We start from the raw sequence: 18853 nt of genomic DNA on the forward strand, positions 1-18853 counted from the left end.
CCGAATGCCGCGGGGCAAGTAGGCCCCCACGCCGCAGCTAGAGAAAAGCCCGTGTGCCTCAACTAAGACCCGAAGCAGCCAAATAAATAAATAATTTTTTTTAATTTTAAAAAAAGGAAATTTAAAACAATAGTAACTTACGGGAAAAAAATCTTAATTCTAGTAACGGCATTGACTTTGAAATTGTAAAAATCTACCTTCACAATCTTTGTTTTCTATTCATGAACTTGAATTCCCATTTTTCTGTTTTCCAAGTAGCAAACGTTAAGAAGTACTCTGGGGCAAATTTAAACGTCTGGCATGCGACTGTCCTGTTAGTGAGCCTTGACTACAGCCAGAAAAGTTCATGATAAAACAATGCCAGGGACACACACTCATGACTGCTCACTGGACAACCAGAGTATATCTGGAAACTCACCAAAGCAGCCTTTCAGGGACGTCATGAGCCTGCTGGTTCCATCCCGGGCCCTGCCCCAGGGCAGCAGGAGACAGTGGGCAACAGGGGCTGGGCAGCATGGGTATGGCTCTTGGGATCCCCTTTTCAAAGCCCAGCCACCCTAACTGTCTTGTGTTCTGGGGACAGAGGGTGGCTTTTCTCAGGATCAAGTGTGACTCTACCAGTGGCCAGCTCATCCCGCTAGACCACCAGGTACGGATCCCTGGGACAGAAGGTGCTCATCCTGTGAAACTCTGCCACCACGTGCCTTATAAGCATGACAACTCGGTGGTGTCCCTAAGAGAAATGAGCAGGGCTCTGGGCATTGCAGGAGGGCTCCAGCCCAGCAAGAATCAAAGACCTTGAACCAGAGGGAGAGAAAAATCACTCCCACCCTGAGATGGTGCTCCAGTTGTCCGTAAACTCATTCTTAGCTAGAAGATTCCTTGGATTCACCCCTAAAGAGCTGGAAAGTGATACTCTGGGGGTGCCACTCAATGTCCTCCAACCCAGGAGGCAAAATGCCCCAAATTCCTTGAAAGGGTAGGGTGGGGAGTTCCTGTTAGAACCCTACTGGTGAGGCCACTGGTTATGAAGTGTACCATAAAAGGGTCCGACTGGTAGGGAGAGAGTCCTCCCCATGGCAATGACAGCACAATGGACTGACAGGAGGTGTGAGTCACTGGCTGTGGCTGCTCTGCCACTCCCTGAGGTCACTTCAGGGCAGATGGAACAAAACAACAGAAACAGCTGCAGATTTGGACCAGGCAGAAAAGAGGAGACAGCACCTGAACGGCTGCCCAGAGCCCCCGTGAGCTGCCCAGAGTCCACAGGGCAAGTCAGTTTGCCAGGTGAGTGCCCAGAGCCAAAGAGACTTCCTTGCTTCTGCCAGCCCAGGCTATGGATTGATAGTATCCCCTTCTGCGGATAGAATTGGCTACATAACTTGTGGATCCAATGCAAAATTAAAACATGGGCTCCCTGTTCAAAAATTGAGAATTTCGAGATGGCAAAAGCATCACATTATCTAAGATCAGGGCTCCTCTGAGCGCTGGCTCTGTGTGACTGCACAGGTCATGTGCCATGACGCCAGCGCTTTCTGCAGGGATGTTCTGATTCTGCGTATTTCCTATTGGAGTTCACCTTCATAGTCTGAGGACAAGTTAATCGTCAACACCATTTCTATCTGCTTTAAGAAAACTAAACTATAATAACTAAAGTGCCTCCAATCCGTGAATATTTATTGAGCACCTACTTCGTGCCAGGCACCCAGCAGTGAGCAAAGGCCGTGCCCGCGTGGCGCTCACATTCTAGCAGGAGAAGAAGCATCTTGCTTCCGTCCCTCCCCAGACCTTTCAGACATGGCTGGCAGGCCAGCGGACTCTGAGCTATCTCCTTCATGAACCAACCACTGGGGCAGAAAGCCATACAGTTCAATATTAAATTGTTCCTTGAATTCTTTGCACATGTGCTATTTTTGCCTCCCCAGTAGGGCCACAAGCTCTTTGTCTTACACGAAAGGTCCTCATGTAGTCCGTCATTCAACAAATGTTTACTCAGCACCTGTGCCAGGCCCAGGTCTATATGCCCGGGATACAAGTCATTATAAGTAAGACACGGTCCCCATACTCTAGGAGATCCCATCGAAAATGAATGAGAGGGACTTCCCTGGTGGTCCAGTGGCTAAGGCTCCATGCTCCCAATGCAGTGGGTCCGGGTTCGATCCCTGGTCAGGGAACTAGATCCCGCATGCCGCAACTAAAGATCCCGCACGCAGCAACGGAGATCCCACGTGCTGCAGTGAAGACCCAGTGCAACCAAATAAATAAATAAATAAAAATAAAAATAAAATAAAATGAATAAGAAATGGTAGGAAAGGAACAATGTGTTTTGAGCAGAAGAGGAAGATAGAGGAAGTCAGGGAAGGCAGATGACGTCTGAGCCCTGCTTTGAAGACTTAGTGGGAACAAAACTCAGGCTTGTCTCTTCATGGGGACCTCTGCAAGGAGCACCCCTAGCTAACGCCCCTCATCCTGTTCTTCTCCAGCACCTGGGAGCACCTTCAGCAGGCCTTGCCTCCTGAGAGCTCCGCCATCTGATACTTGAATTCCCTCTATGACATTTTGAACTGGGGTCATCCAGCTGCGGCAAGAACATGTTCAGTGATGCAGAGTTCATGACCTTTGACTCATGTTCTGACCGCTATAGTATCTTTCTTTCTTTTGAGCCAAAATCTGCCCCTTGAACGTCTCCTGTTGGTTCTTCCCTTGAAGCCCCACGTAGACTGGACCAATCAACTCGTTCGCCCACCAGACCGTCCGTGTCCCAGCCAGCATGCTAGGCATGGTCTCGGCCCTCCAGGGCTCACAGTCTTCTGGTGGCTTCTGGAATACGATGGTAAGTGTTGGGATAAGGGGAAGGCAAGGCACTGGAGAGCATGTAGGTGGGCTATCCCACCCAGTCTTGAGAGGTCAAGGGGAGGCTTCCCCAAGGAAGTGATATTTACCGCAAAGCCTACGGAGCAAACCTGTCTAGGCCCCAGAGGCACAGAGCAGCCACTACCCACGAGAAATGGAAAGACAATTACCCTTTAAATACCACGTTTATTCCCAAGACACAAATACTAGAGGATTCTAATTTTGGCAGCCCTGCCCTCTATTCTGTTTATTGAAATACTCGGATGGTGAAGGAAGCACTACCACAGAGAGCTCCTAGAGATGGGAATTTCGCCCGGGGCTCCCCCAGGCCTGGCACACAGTAGGTGTACAAACCATGTGTGTGGAATGGACCAGGCAGCCTTTGGGTGATTTCCCCCACCTGGTCCTGACGCTCTCCAGCCAGCTTTGCTGTGAAAGGCTGGTGAAGCCAGGGTAAGGGCAAAGACACAAGGGGACGATGGGGTGGGCACCAGACCTTCGTTTTGGGAAGCAGGGGAGGGAGGGTGCGGCTTCCCACCTTCCTCCTCCCACCAGCTCTGGGCCCAGAAGCATGAGCTAGATCAAGATGGGGTTTATCACTTGAAGGTACAGCAGCTGTGTTTGAGAAGTGGCAGGAGGTCTCCCCCAGAGAGGAAGCCCAGCTCTCCTTGTGGAAGAGCTCTCGAGGGTCCTAGCCCCGAGCCCGGAGCCCATCCTACTGCTCTCACCCCAAGCCTGCTGCCTCAGCCCGCTCGTTAGCTTAGCACCCTTCACCAGCCACGCACACAGGCAGGTCGCAGGGCCCATTATGATGGGGGGACCATACTAATTAGCAGGGATCAGGGGTCCAGATGTGAGCTGGATCAAATCCCACATGTAGATCTTTATCCTGTCTGCCCTTGTGAGGGAGCCCTCAAATTTTTTCATCAGGGCCTGACCCCATTCCTGGTAGCCCTAACTGGTTGAGTTTCTCGCTCTCTGATTCCTGGACTGCCAGGGTCTGATGGGCTACTCTCATCATATGGGCTAGTCTAGCGCCCTTCAGAAAGCGAGTTCAGATCCAGTGTCAGTCCTGCCTCCTTGAACTCAGACGGCGTTTCAGCCTTTGGCCTACTGACCAAGGAGGGGCCTCACAAATCTTCGTGTGGTTTGAAGAGGGTGCGCCATGAGCCAGCTCATCCCGATGGCTGCTTCCAGACCAGTCTCTGAAATTAGACCTTGCTTCCACAAATGACAAGGCAAGTGACCATCCCTGACATCGCCTTCTACCACTGACTGCCAGAGTGCAACCTCCCCAGGCCTGGGGGTCACCAGACCACAAACCTCCAGATTTGGCCCAGACTCCTCAGAACCTGGAAGTTGGCACAGTTGAGCCGATTTAAGCATCTATTTCCAAGTCACCTGGAGAAAACCTGCCAAAGTGAGATGGGAACAAACAAGTCTCCGTTCAGCAACCAGCCCTCCCCAGGACACTAACCCAGATCCCATCAAGGTCAGGCATCACCAGGAACTCAAGTTCAAGGTCAGCTTTCTGAAAAAGCCAAAAGATGGGAAGGGTGAACAGGGAGGGATTCACATTTGAATGGGAATTTCCATGCTGTACCCCTCCTCCTGTGCTTCTATCCCTGACGATACAATTTTTGTTGTTGTTCTTATTTAATGAGAAAGTAAAAAAACAAACAAAATTGGAGCTAACTCTGAACAAAGGCCTCTGCTCCAGTCTAAGCCCACAGTCTAATTAAGCTGGGCTCCTACCTCCGTGCCAGGAGAACCAGTTTGCCCAGACTTAAAGCACTTACTGAACCAGCTCACTTGTGGTAAGCTTGGTAAAACTCCCACAGAAATAAAGCTGTGGGCTCTTGCTGTCAGAGGCGCTGTGATCAGATGATCAAGTCTCCTCATTTCTTTGTTTTCCCTTTCATGGTGGGGTGTGGGGTCTGCCGGTTTTGCTGAGCTGCATAACAGGCAGGGACTCTCTTTCTCGGGTTACAAATGCAACAGCTGAGCCCTGGGTCTTGCACGCACAGATCATGGCTGGATCTTTCTAGCATACATTTCTCCATCACTTAGAGGTTGTCAGCATTTTTCCTGGTATTTGCTTCGCCTGGAGAAATTGCTGATTCTCCTTCACTCTGTGGTCACGTCAGCAAGGGGAGGGTGTGCAGGCTCTGCTGGGCTCTGCGCCCTGTCCACCCTGCTCCTCCCTATGTGTCACTGGGCCAACAGACTGGTATAGTGCCCGTACAACCTCTGCTGAGGACACATGAGCACCGTGCTCCTAGGAAGAAAGCCTGCTGCTCCCCAGACCCCATAGCCTTCCCTTTGGCACTCAGATGGCTCAGATTCTACCACCGCATCCTCTGGGACCGGCACAGTGCGCACTTCTTCCCTGAGTGCGAAATTCATCCTATGCAACCCTGAGAATCTCCAGTTTATCAAGGACCCTCTGAACTCGAGCTTTTATTCAGTAACTTAGTAGTTACTAAGTACCTACCACGTGTCAGACCCCGCGCTGGATGCTAGGGCTTTAAAAATGAGTATAATGTGATACCCTGAGGAGCTTATAGTTGAAAAAGCCCCTGACAAACAAAAGAGTGGTTATTACTATACGTTCATTTATCCAGTAAAGTTTAATCCACCTCTACTTGTGCTTAAGGTGCTAAGATGAGTCCAACAGAGGGAAGGGAATCAAGATTTATTGAGGACTTAGAATGAGCTGGGTCTGTGCTGAGTACTTGGTTTGATCCTGTTTAATCTTCAGAATTATTTCCATTGTACAAATAAAGAACCTGAGGCAGTGGAGAGTAAAAATAATTGGATCAAGAATGTCCAGACAGTGAAGGAGAGAGTGAGGGCTGCTGCCTGTAAGCCTTGATTTTCCCACCACGCACACTGCCTTTACTGCAGGTGACAAAGATGAACAATACAGGGGGAGAAGTGACGTGACAGAACGGGGGACACATCTGCACTGCTCCACCCCTGTTCCTTTTTCTTGAGGTCTCCGGCAAACTCCCAGAGCTGCAATTTCTTCCCACACCCGTGATTTCTTCCCACACCCAGCTGAGGATGAGAGGGTTACACTCGCCCAGAGTCGGGCCTCTTCTGCACCCCACTCATGGTAGTGCTGGGCCTTCTGAATTCCCTCGGCTAACTGGTGAGACAGCTTACTAGTTGGTCACTAGGTCATGGACGGAGGTTGGATCCTACCAGCCTGCTAGAGAACTCGTGGCATTTTAAGCCCCATTAGTACTCTTTTTCCCTTTGAATTGTTTATGCCTTCACTGCATTTCAGATTTGTTCTTTCAGATTTGGCAGGTAACCAACTATACAGTCTGTAATTTCTACCATTACCCATGAAGTAAAAACTTTGAACAATTCTCCCTTGGCACAGATAAGAACAACTTCAGAGATCCCGGGCTGGCTCATTTATGTTCGTGTTTTCTTACGCGTGTAGGCTGGATCTCCATTTGGCCCACAGTGCTCGACTTACAGAGGAGATCTGTAGCCACAAAATTGCTCAACCAAGAGGAAGAGGATGGATGGACAGAACGTCCCATTTACAGAGCCAGCCTGGTTATGCGACCAGATCTCACACTTTCCCATATTTGGCCGCTACGGACAAGTGTGTATTTTACAAGTGACTTTTTTTAGCACTCATATAAATAGTACTTTTTATTCTGTCAGAGTCCCATTTGTAAGCTCTCCAGAATTAAATAGCACATGCATTCCTGCACTCCTCTTAGGTGCCTCCAGAAGGTTTCGATTGTTTATCCAAAGGTTAAACAAGTTCTGGAATCAAATGAAATCAATCATTAACAAAGTGATGAGAAACTTGCTTCTGGGAACATTTGTTTCTTCCCTTTTCAGGATTGAAGGGAGAAGAAAAATAGCTCCAAATGACAGCCAGAGGACAGAGGTCACACAGAGTGATAAAAACCCAAAGCCTAGTTGCAGAGCCCTTAGAATTGTGCTTTCAGTGTTGTATGAAAGGAGAGAAGGTTAGAACCCCCCTTGACAAGGATGGAAGAGGCCCTTGGGACTGACAACACACATACGATTAAGGCACTGCCACCTACTTTGTGGCATCTAACTACTGCTTTGTGAATTGGGAGATTGGGATTGACATCCATACACTATTGATACTATGTATAAAATACATAACTAATGAGAACCCGCTGAAGAACACAGGGAACTTTGCACAATGCTCTGTGGTGACCTAAACGGGAAGGAAATCCAAAAACGAGGGGATCTGTGTCTACGTAGAGCAGGTACGCTTTGCTGGACAGTAGAAACTAACACAACATTGTAAAGCAACTCTACTCCGATAAAAATTTTAAAAATATATATATATAAAGAGATCTTGAAAAGAAAGAAAAAGAGAAGAAAAGAATTGTGCTTTTGGATCATGGTTTCTAAAATGAAAAACATGGCCAGTTGTGCCAGGCTCACAACCCAGAAGCCAAAACTGCCCAGCTTCCTCTGATGCTCGAAGATCAGCCCCGGCATCGACAAACCGCTGAGCACTGCTAGTCCCCCAGGTGACCCTGCAGAGGGTGGCCTGCAGCCCCAGAAACGTGCTTCCACTGCCTGCTCATCTCAGGATCACTGGGCCGGGGAGAGGCTGAGAGATCTCTCCGGGCATGAGTACCTTGTGATTTCGGCAGGGGTGGGGTCCAGAGAAGGCTTTCCCTCAGCTGGTGTTGTCAGCGCCCAAAGCCTGGCCTCACAGGAGCACTTTCTTAACTTCCCTGGACTCAGCCCCTGCGCCAAAAACAGCTGGTTACTTGTCATTGCTGTGTCTCACGTAGCTCATGTCAAAACAGAGTGATTTACCTGCTTGATTCCGAGCATGCGGTATCAGAGGACCGTTGGACCCTCCATGCAGCCCAGTCTTTTTTTTTTTTTTTTTGCGGTACACGGGCCCCTCACTGCTGTGGCCTCTCCTGTTGCGGAGCACAGGCTCCGGACGCGCAGGCTCAGCAGCCATGGCTCACGGGCCCAGCAGCTCCGCGGCATGTGGAATCTTCCCAGACCGGGGCGCGAACCCGTGTCCCCTGCATCAGCAGGCGGACTCTCAACCACTGCGCCACCAGGGAAGCCCCTCACTGATCTTTGACCTCTGGTTTTCCCCTCTCCATCCAATCCATCCTCCACACTGCATTCAGGGTGATTTTTCTCAAATCATCATCCCACCACATATGTAAGTTTGTTGTGCTGGAGCCAGACTGCCTGGGTTTCCAAATTCATATGAGTTTTGTGACCCTGAGCAAGTTATCCAACCTCTTACGGCTCAGTTTCCTCATCAGTAATTGAGAATAATAGCACTGACCTCAAAGTCATCATGGACGATTGTGGTAGGCAGCTTCGAAAATGGCTCCAACGACCCCACCTTCTGCCATGAATGCCCTTGGGTAATGCCCTCCCATTGAGTGTGGGCTGGACCCCGTTACTTGCTTCTAATAAAAAGAATACAGCAAAAGCAATGGGATGTTACTTCCAAGATTAAGTTAGGAAAGATTTTGACTTCTGCCTTGCCCACACTGTCTCTCTCTGGCTCTTCTCTCTCGTTTGCTGTGACGAAGCAAGCTTCCATGTTGGACTGCCCAACGGAGAGGCCCACGTGGCAAGGAGCTCAAAGGAGGCCTTGGCCAGTGAGGAACTGAATCCTACCAGCAACCATATGAGTGGGCTGGGGAGCAGACCCTTCCCCAGTCAAGCCTGGAGGTCGATCGAGCCGCAGCCAACACCTTGACTACAGTTTCCAGAGAGAACCTGAGCCAGAGGACTCAGCTAAGGGGTGCCTGGATTCCTGACTCACAGAAATGGTGAAGAAATAAATGTTCTAAACCACTAAGTTTGGGGATAATTTGTTAGACAATGATAGATAATTAATACACACATAAAACAATAGAGATGAAGAGCTTAGAACAGTGCCTGATGCCTACATTAGCTATTGTCATCATCATCATTATTATTACTTGTGCAGACACACATAGAGATTGAAAGCTCTGTGAGGGGAGGGACCATGCCTGCCTATTTGTCTACTGAGTCCCAAGCTCCTAGCACAGTGCCAGGCACAGAGTCCTTTAGTCAACCATAAATATTTGGAAGGAATGAACTGGGGTTCTCTAGCCAGCTCTTACCTCCCAGCCCAGGAAAGGGGCTGCTGAGAGTTGAAGGAGCTGCCTGAGTACCCACTTTCTCCCCCCAGCTAGAAGATGGACCAAGTAAAGTGGCTAAGGTCTGTCCCCCAACAAGCTGGAGTACGAGGTCCCTTTGTGGTGTCACAGCCTCCTTGAGCCCAGGCTGCATGTTTCCCAGGAACACAGTTACCACAAAGCTAGCCCTTGTGTCTGCCCCCCATCCCTGGGAGGCACAGAGAAAACAATGAAACCGTCATCACCAACCTTCTCTCCCCGCCTGTGTGTGAACAGGGAGGGCCGGGGAGAGGCTGTTTGACTTGGCTGGGTAACATCATTTTTCTTGACTGAAGAAATGTATACCAGAAGGGCTACAAGTAGAAGGTAGTTCTCACCCAAGAGAGCTTTATTCCCCAGAGGCCAGGCCCCACAGTAATATAAAGAAGCTGTATCTTTCATCTGCACATCGCCCACTCCTGCTTTAAGACTTAGGTCAAATGTCTCCTCTTCCATGACAGCCTCCCCACCTTCCCCTGGGCTCCTGTTGTGCCCTGGGCCTAACGCCCCCATTTGAGCATGCTCAGTGAATGCATTCCCAGAACTGCCTGGCCCACCAGGGCAAGGATTGTGTCCTGTTTGCTTTTGTATCCCTTGTCTCAGCAGAGCAGAGTGCTGTTGCGTTCTGAATTCGGAATGGCAGAAAAATCTCTAGAAGGGCATTAAACCCCCCGTTGCACAAGAATGTGGAGAAGAGAAGATAGGGGTTATGTATGGGTCATCCTGGGAGGGAAATTCTCTGAAAGTGCTGCGCTTTTTAAGGTAGGGCAGTCGGGACTACGGGGCACTACACCCTCAGCGTCGGGAATGTGATGTACTTTCCTGCTGAAATGACCTCCCTCCTCTGTGCAATGACATGAACTCTCCTTTATTCTAAGCCAGTGGTTCTCGAAGTGTGGTCCCCAGACCAGCAGCATCAGCATCGCTTGGTCCCCACCCCGGACATACTGATCAGAGACTCTGGAAGCTAGGCCCAGCCATCTGTGTTTTAACCAGCCCTCCGTGTGATTCTAATGCATGCTTAAGTTTGAAAACCACTGTTCTAAGTACACTGAAACACATGTGAAAAAGACCCTAGAAATACAGTCCAGATTGATTTCAAATTAAGATTAAACAAGAACCCAAGCCAATGCCCCTTGCTACGAAATGCCCAGGATCAATGAAACACCCCACTATTCTCCACGAAACCATTCAACAGGCAATTAAAGGAACTCAGCACATTTATTTTAAATGTGCAAAATGAATTTTCATATCCTAAGAGTAACACCAGATGTTTTACCTCTTTTTTCCTAATTGATTTTCCAGCCTACAGCAATTCGTCTTTATATTTTCCAGTTGGATCTAATGCAGCAAGAAGAGTGTGTTCCGGCAGGATTATTAAATGCCATGCATTTTAAAACAAGCATAACCCAGGCTGCCATGTGTCACCTGGCTTGTTGTCTTCCTAAAATTAAAAAAAAAAAAAAAAAAAAAAAGGCAGCTATAGGTACCAGGCAGATTTGAGCAGGCAGGAAACCCAGAAAAGGCCCTTTCGGGGGCTGGGACTCCAGGCTCTTGGCTGGTTGCAAAGCTGAGTACTGGGCATTGAGCCCAAGCTTGAGCTCTTCACAGAGTCCTGCACTCCCTGGTACCAAAGGATTTGCAAGCTGTAAAACTTGCAAATCAACATTTTGTTTTTCTGTGGAAATTTTTGCCTTTAAAAGAAGAAAAAGTACGCTGAGGGCTAGAGGTGAGTGAGGCCAGGAGCTGAGGAAAGGATGAGGCAGTGGCTTAGAGAAGCCAACCTGGGTGGACCCTCTCCTTTCTCTGTGCCTGGAGCTGCCCAGACAATTCCCCTCTGTCGGCCAATGAGCCTGGCTGTGCAGGAGGCCCTGTTAATGTTTTGTTTTGTTTTGTTTTGTTTTTTAAGTGGGTGAAAAGTCACCAGCAACCAGGCTTGCCTCACTCAACAAAAGCTCTTGGGAGTCTAGGGAAAGACAGGGAAACAGAAGCCTCAAGTTTTAAAGCAAAGGGCTTCAAAAGGGGCCTTCTCTGCTTCTGCCTGGAGGAGGTGAGCTGGCGGGGGCGGGGGGGGGGGAGGGGGGCGGGGGGGGGGCAGTGGCAGCAGGCAACTAAGGGCTAGAAACCCGGAAAGTGTTGATTCCAAAAACAAAAACCACGTCTTTGGTAGTTGGGAGAGGTTGGCAGTATCTGCTACCTTTCCTCGAAGCTGCTGAGGCTGGCAGATTTGAGCCATCATACCTGTAGCGGGATTTTAATACGGTCTCTGAAGATAAATCTGCCTGTCTGGTTCTGGGACCCACTGCAGCAGGCTAACTGTCTGAAATTAGAGCTCATCAAGATTCCACGTCAAAGTGTGCCTGCCCCAACTTTCAATAACAGTCACCCAAAGCCTTGTGTTCTGTCTGTAATGCGGCCACTCCTGGCACTTAGAATAAAGCATTTTAGGCTACATATAGACCTTCAGATGAAACTTCAACGATAGAAGAATCAGCTTCTGATCTGGGCTCTCCCCAACTTCCACCCAGGAGCTCAGGCCAGAGGTAAGACCCTACAATCGTGGGGTTATTGTGTAACCCCACAAGGATCTGAAGGGAACCCAGGAACCAGTCTTTTGGACAGAGAGCCTGGTCCCACACCGGTGATTAACAACAACAAAAAAAAAGTCATCTAAATTTTAAATGCACAAATGACACCTTTCCAAGTTTCAAAGAATAGGCAGCAAAGGCCCCATAATGGACTTCGACACAAGTGCTTAAGACATACAAACAGTACATGTTAGGTCAAAGGTTTGGGCACTGGGTGCCGGGGTAACCTCCGGGACTGGGACGGGAGGAACCTGGTACCCCATGGCCACGCAACCCCACACGTCCTCGAAGGGATTTCATCCCCATTTCTTACAAACACTATGAGGGAAACTGAGTTGGTGGGACCTCCACTGCAGAATTCTGCCCTTGCCCCCAAATTCACAAGAATATTTTTACACATTATTAAACCACAGGAGCCATTTTATAAATGTCATCATCATAGTCTTTTAATATTTTACATAAAAAAACTGTATACACAGCTTATAGAACTTTTATGTAAACATCATAAGCTCACCACTTTGTCATTTGTCAGTTTATTTAAAAAATAAAAAACAAGACAACAATTTAGTAGAAGTACCACTGGATGGGGAAGGGAGGGGGAGAAAAGAGACACTAGGGGCAGGTTTACTCTCTGTACAGAGATGCAGAGAAAATTTCACACAGCTTTAGAGACTGACTTGTGGGGGTAAAAAAAAAAAGGTTTTAGATAGGCTCTAACACTTGTTACTGCCCTTTCTCAAAAGAGTGCGCATACCTGCACAAATAAAATCGCAAAACAGAACAGTGTTGCCACTTTTTTCAAAAGAAAAAAAATTAGTGGTTTCTTTTTCTTCTCCTTTTTTTTAAAAGTCATCATTTTTTTAAAAACATCAGAAGTAGATGAGGTTACAGTGTACAAGTGTGGTCAGAATGCTACTGTCTTATGCAAATGACAAGTGCATTAAATGTCAAACAATGAAACAATTGTGCAAAGAATTCTTCCACCCCCCCCAAAAAAAACCACCCAAGTTTTAGCCTTTAAATAAATCAAATAACATCCGTTTCTTGGACTGAACGATTTTCACTTGTAGGACAGGCACAAAGTTCGCTTATGGCAAAAACGACCTGCAGCACACTTTCCCTCCTCCTGCCTGTGTCCGGTGAGGGGGTTCGCGTGGGGGGGGGGGCTGGCCCGCAGGAGCCATGAGTCTAGAAGCTGTGTCCTCTCATCCCCAAGTCGGCTGCAAACGTCTTCCCAGGGTTTGGAAAGATGGCCAAGTCTTGTTCGTGCTGGGATGGACGCCTGACCCAGGCTGGGCCGGAGCTGTTCCAGCGCCCCGTCACTCCACCCACCACCACCATTAAATAACACCATCCTACCTCCGAAAATAAAATTATATCTATATTTATATAACACCCCATCCTCCCCAGCCCTCCCCTCCCGCAGTTCCCGAGGTCTATGTTACAGACAGGGGATAGCAGGCGCTCGCTGGTTATGGACGAACATCTGATGGGGCGCGGCCGCACCCCGGTGCCAAGCTTGTCTCCGGGAGGCAGAGGCGGGCATGGGGTGAAAACCCGGCGGCGGGGAGTCGAACATACACACAGCCACACGCTCTGAAGAGGCTTGACTCTTCCCTAAAGGGTGGTCAGGGGACCCTTGGCACTCAGCGGGGCGGCCAGGCCTGTGCAACACAGCCGGACGCACAGACACTTGGAAAGCAGGCGCCCGGTGCCTACCACGCGGATTCCCGGCGCCAGAGCCTTGAGCCGCCGGGCCACGTCGGCCGGGGCTGAAGGCAGACACCAGGCAGTCCGGTGGGGTCCTTGGGGCACGCGGGTCTCCCCTTCCCCGGGCTCGTGGGGGCTGGGCCCGGGAGGGGGAGGCGCGCCGGCAGGGGAAGGCGGGGCGGGCGCGGCCCTCATAGCACCTTGCAGCAGTTGATGCAGCCGTTCTGGGAGCCGTAGCGCTTCTGCAGCGCGGCGCGCGTGGCCGTCTCGAAGACCTCGCGCACGCCCTCCTTGGTCTTGGCCGAGCACTCGAGGTAGTCGTAGGCTTGGATGCGCACGGCCATGGCGCGGCCGTCATCCGTGCGCACCGGTTCCTGCTTCATGCGCGCCAGCTCTGTGCGGACGTGCTCGTCGCTGCGTAGGTCTTTCTTGTTGGCCACCAGGATGATGGGCACATTAGGGCAGAAGTGCTTCACCTCGGGCACCCACTTCTCGGGGATGTTCTCCAGCGAATCCGGGCTGTCCACCGAGAAGCACATGAGGATCACGTCGGTGTCCGGGTAGGAGAGTGGCCGCAGGCGGTCGTAGTCCTCCTGGCCCGCCGTGTCCCACAGCGCCAGCTCCACCTGCTTGCCGTCCACCTCGATGTCGGCCACATAGTTCTCGAAGACGGTGGGCACGTACACCTCGGGGAACTCGTCCTTACTGAACACGATCAGCAGGCACGTCTTGCCGCACGCGCCGTCGCCCACCACCACCAGCTTCTTACGGATGGCCGCCATGAGCGGGCCGGGCCCGGGCAGCAGGAGGGGGCCCGCGAGCGCCTCGCTGCCGTCCCGCTCGCCGCTCACTGCTCACCTCGGGCTGCGCGCTGGGGGAAAGGGTTGCTAGCTGCACCCAGGCCCCGGGGTGGCGCGTTCTCTCGCTGTGCTCGGGCTGCCGCGGCGGGGTAGGTGGGGGCGCCGGGGCATAGGGCGCGCCGTGCGTCTCCGCGCTGCTCCGGAGCGGTGGCCGCTCGCCTCGTCCCGGGCCTGGGGTCGGCGCCTTTGTGCGCAAAAAGTGGCTAGAGCAGCGGACCCGGCCTAGCTCCCTCCCGGGTCTCTCTAGGCCTCAGCAAACGTACAAGAGAACACACGAGTGCAGCCAGACTGCGGTGGCAGATGCGGGCTGCGGCCCCAGCGCCCACTATTTAAAGAGTTCGGCGACTTTCTTAATATAGCCGCCCAATGGGAAGCAAGCCGACTGAGCTCATCGCTGCGGAGCTTGAGTCTGATTGGCCGTCCGCTGCAGCCCAGGGGCGGGGCCGGGCGAGCTTGATTGACGGCCCAGACCGCCGGGCTGGGAGAGGCGGCGACTGGGGAGTCAACGCCGCGGCGGCTGGCCCTGCGGGGCTCGGGTGGCACCTGGGTTCCCGTCTTCGCCGCAGCTTGTGCGCGCGAAGCGGGAGAGCTGGAGCTAGCTGCCCGGAGCCCGCGGAGCCTGGACGAGCGGTTCCGAGAGAGGCGGCACTTTGCGGGCCGTTGATGATCCCTCCCACTCAAAATTGCCCCCTTGCTTCTCAAACTCCCAGCGGGTGGTCGGACCTGTGGGGGAGGGAGCGGCTCCTTTAATGTGGTTTTGTTTTTAAATACACACACACGCACACACACAGAGGCACACATATACACACACACACGTTTGATTCCAAGCAAGGCTGTCGGGGTTTTTTGTTTTTAATTCAGAAGCGGCACCTCCCTTGGTCGAGTCCGCCGCCCCCATCCCTCCACCCGGTACTCGCCCTGAGCCCTGGGTTTGGATCTCCGAGAGGGTGGCTGTAAGTTGGGTAGGCCTGGGCCCAGCCTCTGGCTCTAACAAGTCCTGCCTCCTACCCCCTTCTCGGCACCCAGCCTAGGTCCCTAGGTGAAGATTGGGGGAAGGGGGGGCAGTGAAAAGCGAAGGTCGAGGCTGGTTGCAGAAGTTCAGGTCCACTTGGAGGAAGTTACCAGGCAGAAAAAGGCAGACTCAGCCCTGGTTTGGCAGGATTAATTAGGATCCTGGTCGTAAGGTAGAGAACTGTCTAGAGTAAATAGTACAATAAAATCCAGCCACCCCACACCCCATTGGGCAAGAATAGGCTGCGGCCCCAGGGAGTAGGAGGAGACACTTGCAGGCTGGGACACAGCAAATCAGTGTGTGGTGGGGTGCTGGATCCCCAGTCTTCTGCTCCCACCAGGACTTAATTCATCTATTCCTTGAATTCTGCAGGAGATGACACCTATGTCTGAGCTAGAAGAACCTAAGCCAATGGATCTCAATGGACAGAAGAGGTGGGAAGGGGGAGGGAGGGAAGGAGGATCTCCCAGGAAGGAGGAACAGCTTGAACAAAAGCAGAGATGTGGGAAAGAGTAGGACAAGTTCTAGGAACAGGGAATGTCTTAGTGTGGCTGCCCTCAGTGGAGAGAGAGAGAGGTGAAACTCAGGATGGAGGCCAGTCATGGAGGAACCAACTACTCAGGTTGGGCCATATGTATTCTGGAGGCCATGGGATGCTTACTGGTTTTTCAGAAAGGAGAGACCCACTACATCATGATGAGGTTATTGCCTCATATTTCTGCCTCCCCCTCTGACTGGAAGCTGTTGGAGGGCCTGGATTCTGTCTTATCTCAGCATCTTGAAGCCCTAGCATAATGCCTGACCCTATGCAAGAATCAGTAAACGACTGTGGAGAATTCGCCTAAATGCTCAGGAACTCAGTTGGAACTTTCTGGAGTCTCTTACCTCAGACTCCAGACTGCTTTACCAACCATCCACCCAAACCCGGGCAGCCAGCTGTAGCTGAGCCATGGTGTTTTCACACATGATTCATATGTTGAGGTGTAGGTCCCCAAATGGATGCCGCAGATATAATCAGGTCAAATACGACATTAGTGCCACTAACCCCCAGAGCCCATCCTCATTCAAGTGACCAAAACTGCTTCCCTCACATTGGATTATCTCCACTACAATGCCTAATGTTTTTGTTTTTTTGATTTTGTTTTTCAGATCTAAGGAACTGAACTGTCAGTAAGTAAATAATTTCTCCAAGTGGAATCCCATGGGAGAAAGTAAGGGTTTTTTTTTTTTTGATCATTTGTTTAGGGCTCCAATCTAGCAACTTTTTCTTTTCTTTTAATTTCAGTTTGCCTGTTAGAAAAATCTAAATTTTTCTTCCTTTAATCAAAACCTTTTATAGCTGTATTGTTAACACTGCTTTCCTTTATCTTAATATAGCTTGGGAATCTTGGCTATGTCCTTAAGCTTCAAATATTAAGAAAGTATCAAACAATTAAAGTTTTGTACCATGTATTTTTTTTAAAACTGGAATACAAAGAATCAGGAAGAGGGATTCAATTCACTCATTTCCTGACTCTCAGACATATTATATGAGGTGTTCCAAGCTTGAATCTCAATATTGCAGTAATTTCTAAAAATATTCAGTTGGTAAATTATTCCAAAGTAAACAAGTAGAAAAATCTGTATTCTGCAGCAGCTTCTTTTCATGGTCTTCATTTTCATGTCCAGGATCCTTTGACAAGCTCTGTGAAGACTGGCTACTTCAAATACTGTACCACTCACGGGATAAACTCTCCCAAACTAGGGGATGTGCCTAATGGCCTCCTCACTGCCGCTGCTCTCCCATCACAATACACTGGCAAAGGGCAAGGATAAAACTGATTTGTCAAGGAGAGCAAATCATTTTAATAGTTAACTTTAGTAACCTATAGATTCATTGTATGACAGATACCCACACTAATGAGAGAGGGAAGTTATCCTTCAGACAAAAGGGAGATGTTAATCTACCTCCAATCTTCCTTCAGCCTTATTTATTTGGCCTTTTTTGTCCACTGTCTCCTACAGATCTCCTGTAAATCACCCCCCAACTCTTCGGAGACAAGACCAGCCAGAGACTGGAGTGTTCATTAGATTTTAGTGCCATCTTGTGGCAATATTTACAGGGTTTATATATATATATATATATATATATATATATATAATCATATTTAAATATTTTATAAATATTTTCTATATATTTTATATATATGATTATATAAAAACTTATCTAGCCAAAAAGCATGCATTTTATGACTATTTTTAAGATGTTTCACAGGATGTAAAACCCCTATTTGTTTCACAAGCAGCTTCTTTAGAAATTCTTCACATATATATTTATGCACACATAGAACTTTTTTCATATACACTTAAAAAATTAATTAATTCCTTCCTAGTTAAATAGTAACTTCTAAAAGAGATTAGCAGAGATAACAGCTGTGGAACCTTACTAATTTATATAACAATGGACTTTCTTTTAACCTAATTACAATGTACAGAAAGTTGTAAAACAACTTGAACTGCAAAAATCATCTGCTTTCTTCCCCCCAGTTAAGAAAGCCATTATTGGATAATCTGGTATAACTGGAAGTAATAATAATTCACTTACCAATAAGCATTTACTGGAAACCAGCAATACCATAGACATTCCTGACACTCACTTAATTTTTAAATTATTTCTAATTTGAGCAAGTAGTTTAGGGTCTCTAGGAAAATTGTCAACCTTCCTTCTCAATGCGATGAGTTTTAAAAAGGGAAAGGCTCTTCTAGGCCTAGCCATACTATTTCATATGGAAAAACAGAAGTGGTCCCATATGGTCCGTTTGGGCCCATTCAGCCATGAGTTACATAGCTGAGCCTTCAAACTGCTTTCTGGGGTCTTCAAGCTATAAGTAACAGCAATTCAAACACCCCTCCCCTGTTCCAAGATTGTGACCCAGTTTGACCCAGGCCTAAGACAGAGAGGCTGTGCTCACAGGAGAATCACCATAGCTAGAACGTTAAACTTTGGAATGTAGGCATTGACCTCTGATCAGACTCCCTGTCTGTCCAGCCCAGGGTCATGCTGAGGGGAATTGGCAGTGGGCAACAGGGCCTAGCTCCTGAGCACTCTAAAATTGCACCATCCAATCCAGTAACCGATAGCCACGTGTGAAATCCTGCTGATACCACTAAAGAACCATTTTCAATGTTATGTAATTTTAATAAATTTAAATTTAAAAGCTGATATTCATGGTAGAGGAAAAGGGAAATGTTGGTCAAAGAGTATAAACTTCCAGTTAGAAGATGAATAAGTTCTAAGGATCTAATGTCTAGCATGGTGATTTTAGTTAATAATACTATATTATATACTTGACAGTTGCCAAGAGAGTAGTTCCTAAACGTTCTCAGCACAGGTTGGGAATTCTCTGGTGGTGCAGTGGTTAAGACTCTGAGCTCCCAATGCAGGGAACTTGGGTTCAATCCCAGGTCAGGGAACTAGATCCCACATGTGTGCCACAACTAAGACTTTGCATACCACAACTAAGGAGCTGGCAAGCCACAACTAAGACCCAGCGCAATCAAATAAAAATAAATATTAAAAAAAAAAGAAATGGTAATGATGTGATGTGATGGAGGTGTTAGCTATTGCTATAGTGGTAATCGTTTTGCAATATG

The 18853-nt window shown here is 49.1% G+C and overlaps 1 protein-coding gene, 1 long non-coding RNA gene and 1 other non-coding gene across 3 annotated transcripts; 2 read left to right on the forward strand and 1 right to left on the reverse strand.

The window, feature by feature from the left end:
* Positions 1 to 6829: 6829 nt before the first annotated feature.
* On the forward strand, positions 6830 to 6955 carry LOC137206249 (U6atac minor spliceosomal RNA). Its single transcript, XR_010934565.1, has one exon. It is a non-coding gene; the product is annotated as a U6atac minor spliceosomal RNA (small nuclear RNA).
* A 5102-nt stretch (positions 6956 to 12057) lies between these two features.
* On the reverse strand, positions 12058 to 14530 carry RHOB (ras homolog family member B). The gene has a single exon (XM_067703615.1). The coding sequence runs from the start codon at positions 14128 to 14130 to the stop codon at positions 13540 to 13542; it is 591 nt and encodes a 196-aa protein (XP_067559716.1). The 5' UTR covers positions 14131 to 14530; the 3' UTR covers positions 12058 to 13539.
* A 750-nt stretch (positions 14531 to 15280) lies between these two features.
* On the forward strand, positions 15281 to 17323 carry LOC137205713 (uncharacterized). The gene is made up of 3 exons (XR_010934271.1): positions 15281 to 15654; positions 16370 to 16390; positions 17225 to 17323. It is a non-coding gene; the product is annotated as an uncharacterized lncRNA (long non-coding RNA).
* The last annotated feature ends 1530 nt before the right edge of the window (positions 17324 to 18853 follow it).

Source organism: Pseudorca crassidens, chromosome 14 (assembly GCF_039906515.1).
Source record: "Pseudorca crassidens isolate mPseCra1 chromosome 14, mPseCra1.hap1, whole genome shotgun sequence".
Taxonomy (NCBI): Eukaryota; Metazoa; Chordata; class Mammalia; order Artiodactyla; family Delphinidae; genus Pseudorca; species Pseudorca crassidens.

Excerpts from the sequence above, each read along its gene's own strand:
- RHOB (XM_067703615.1), bottom strand. The coding sequence starts at position 14,130 with ATGGCGGCCATCCGTAAGAAGCTGGTGGTGGTGGGCGACGGCGCGTGC.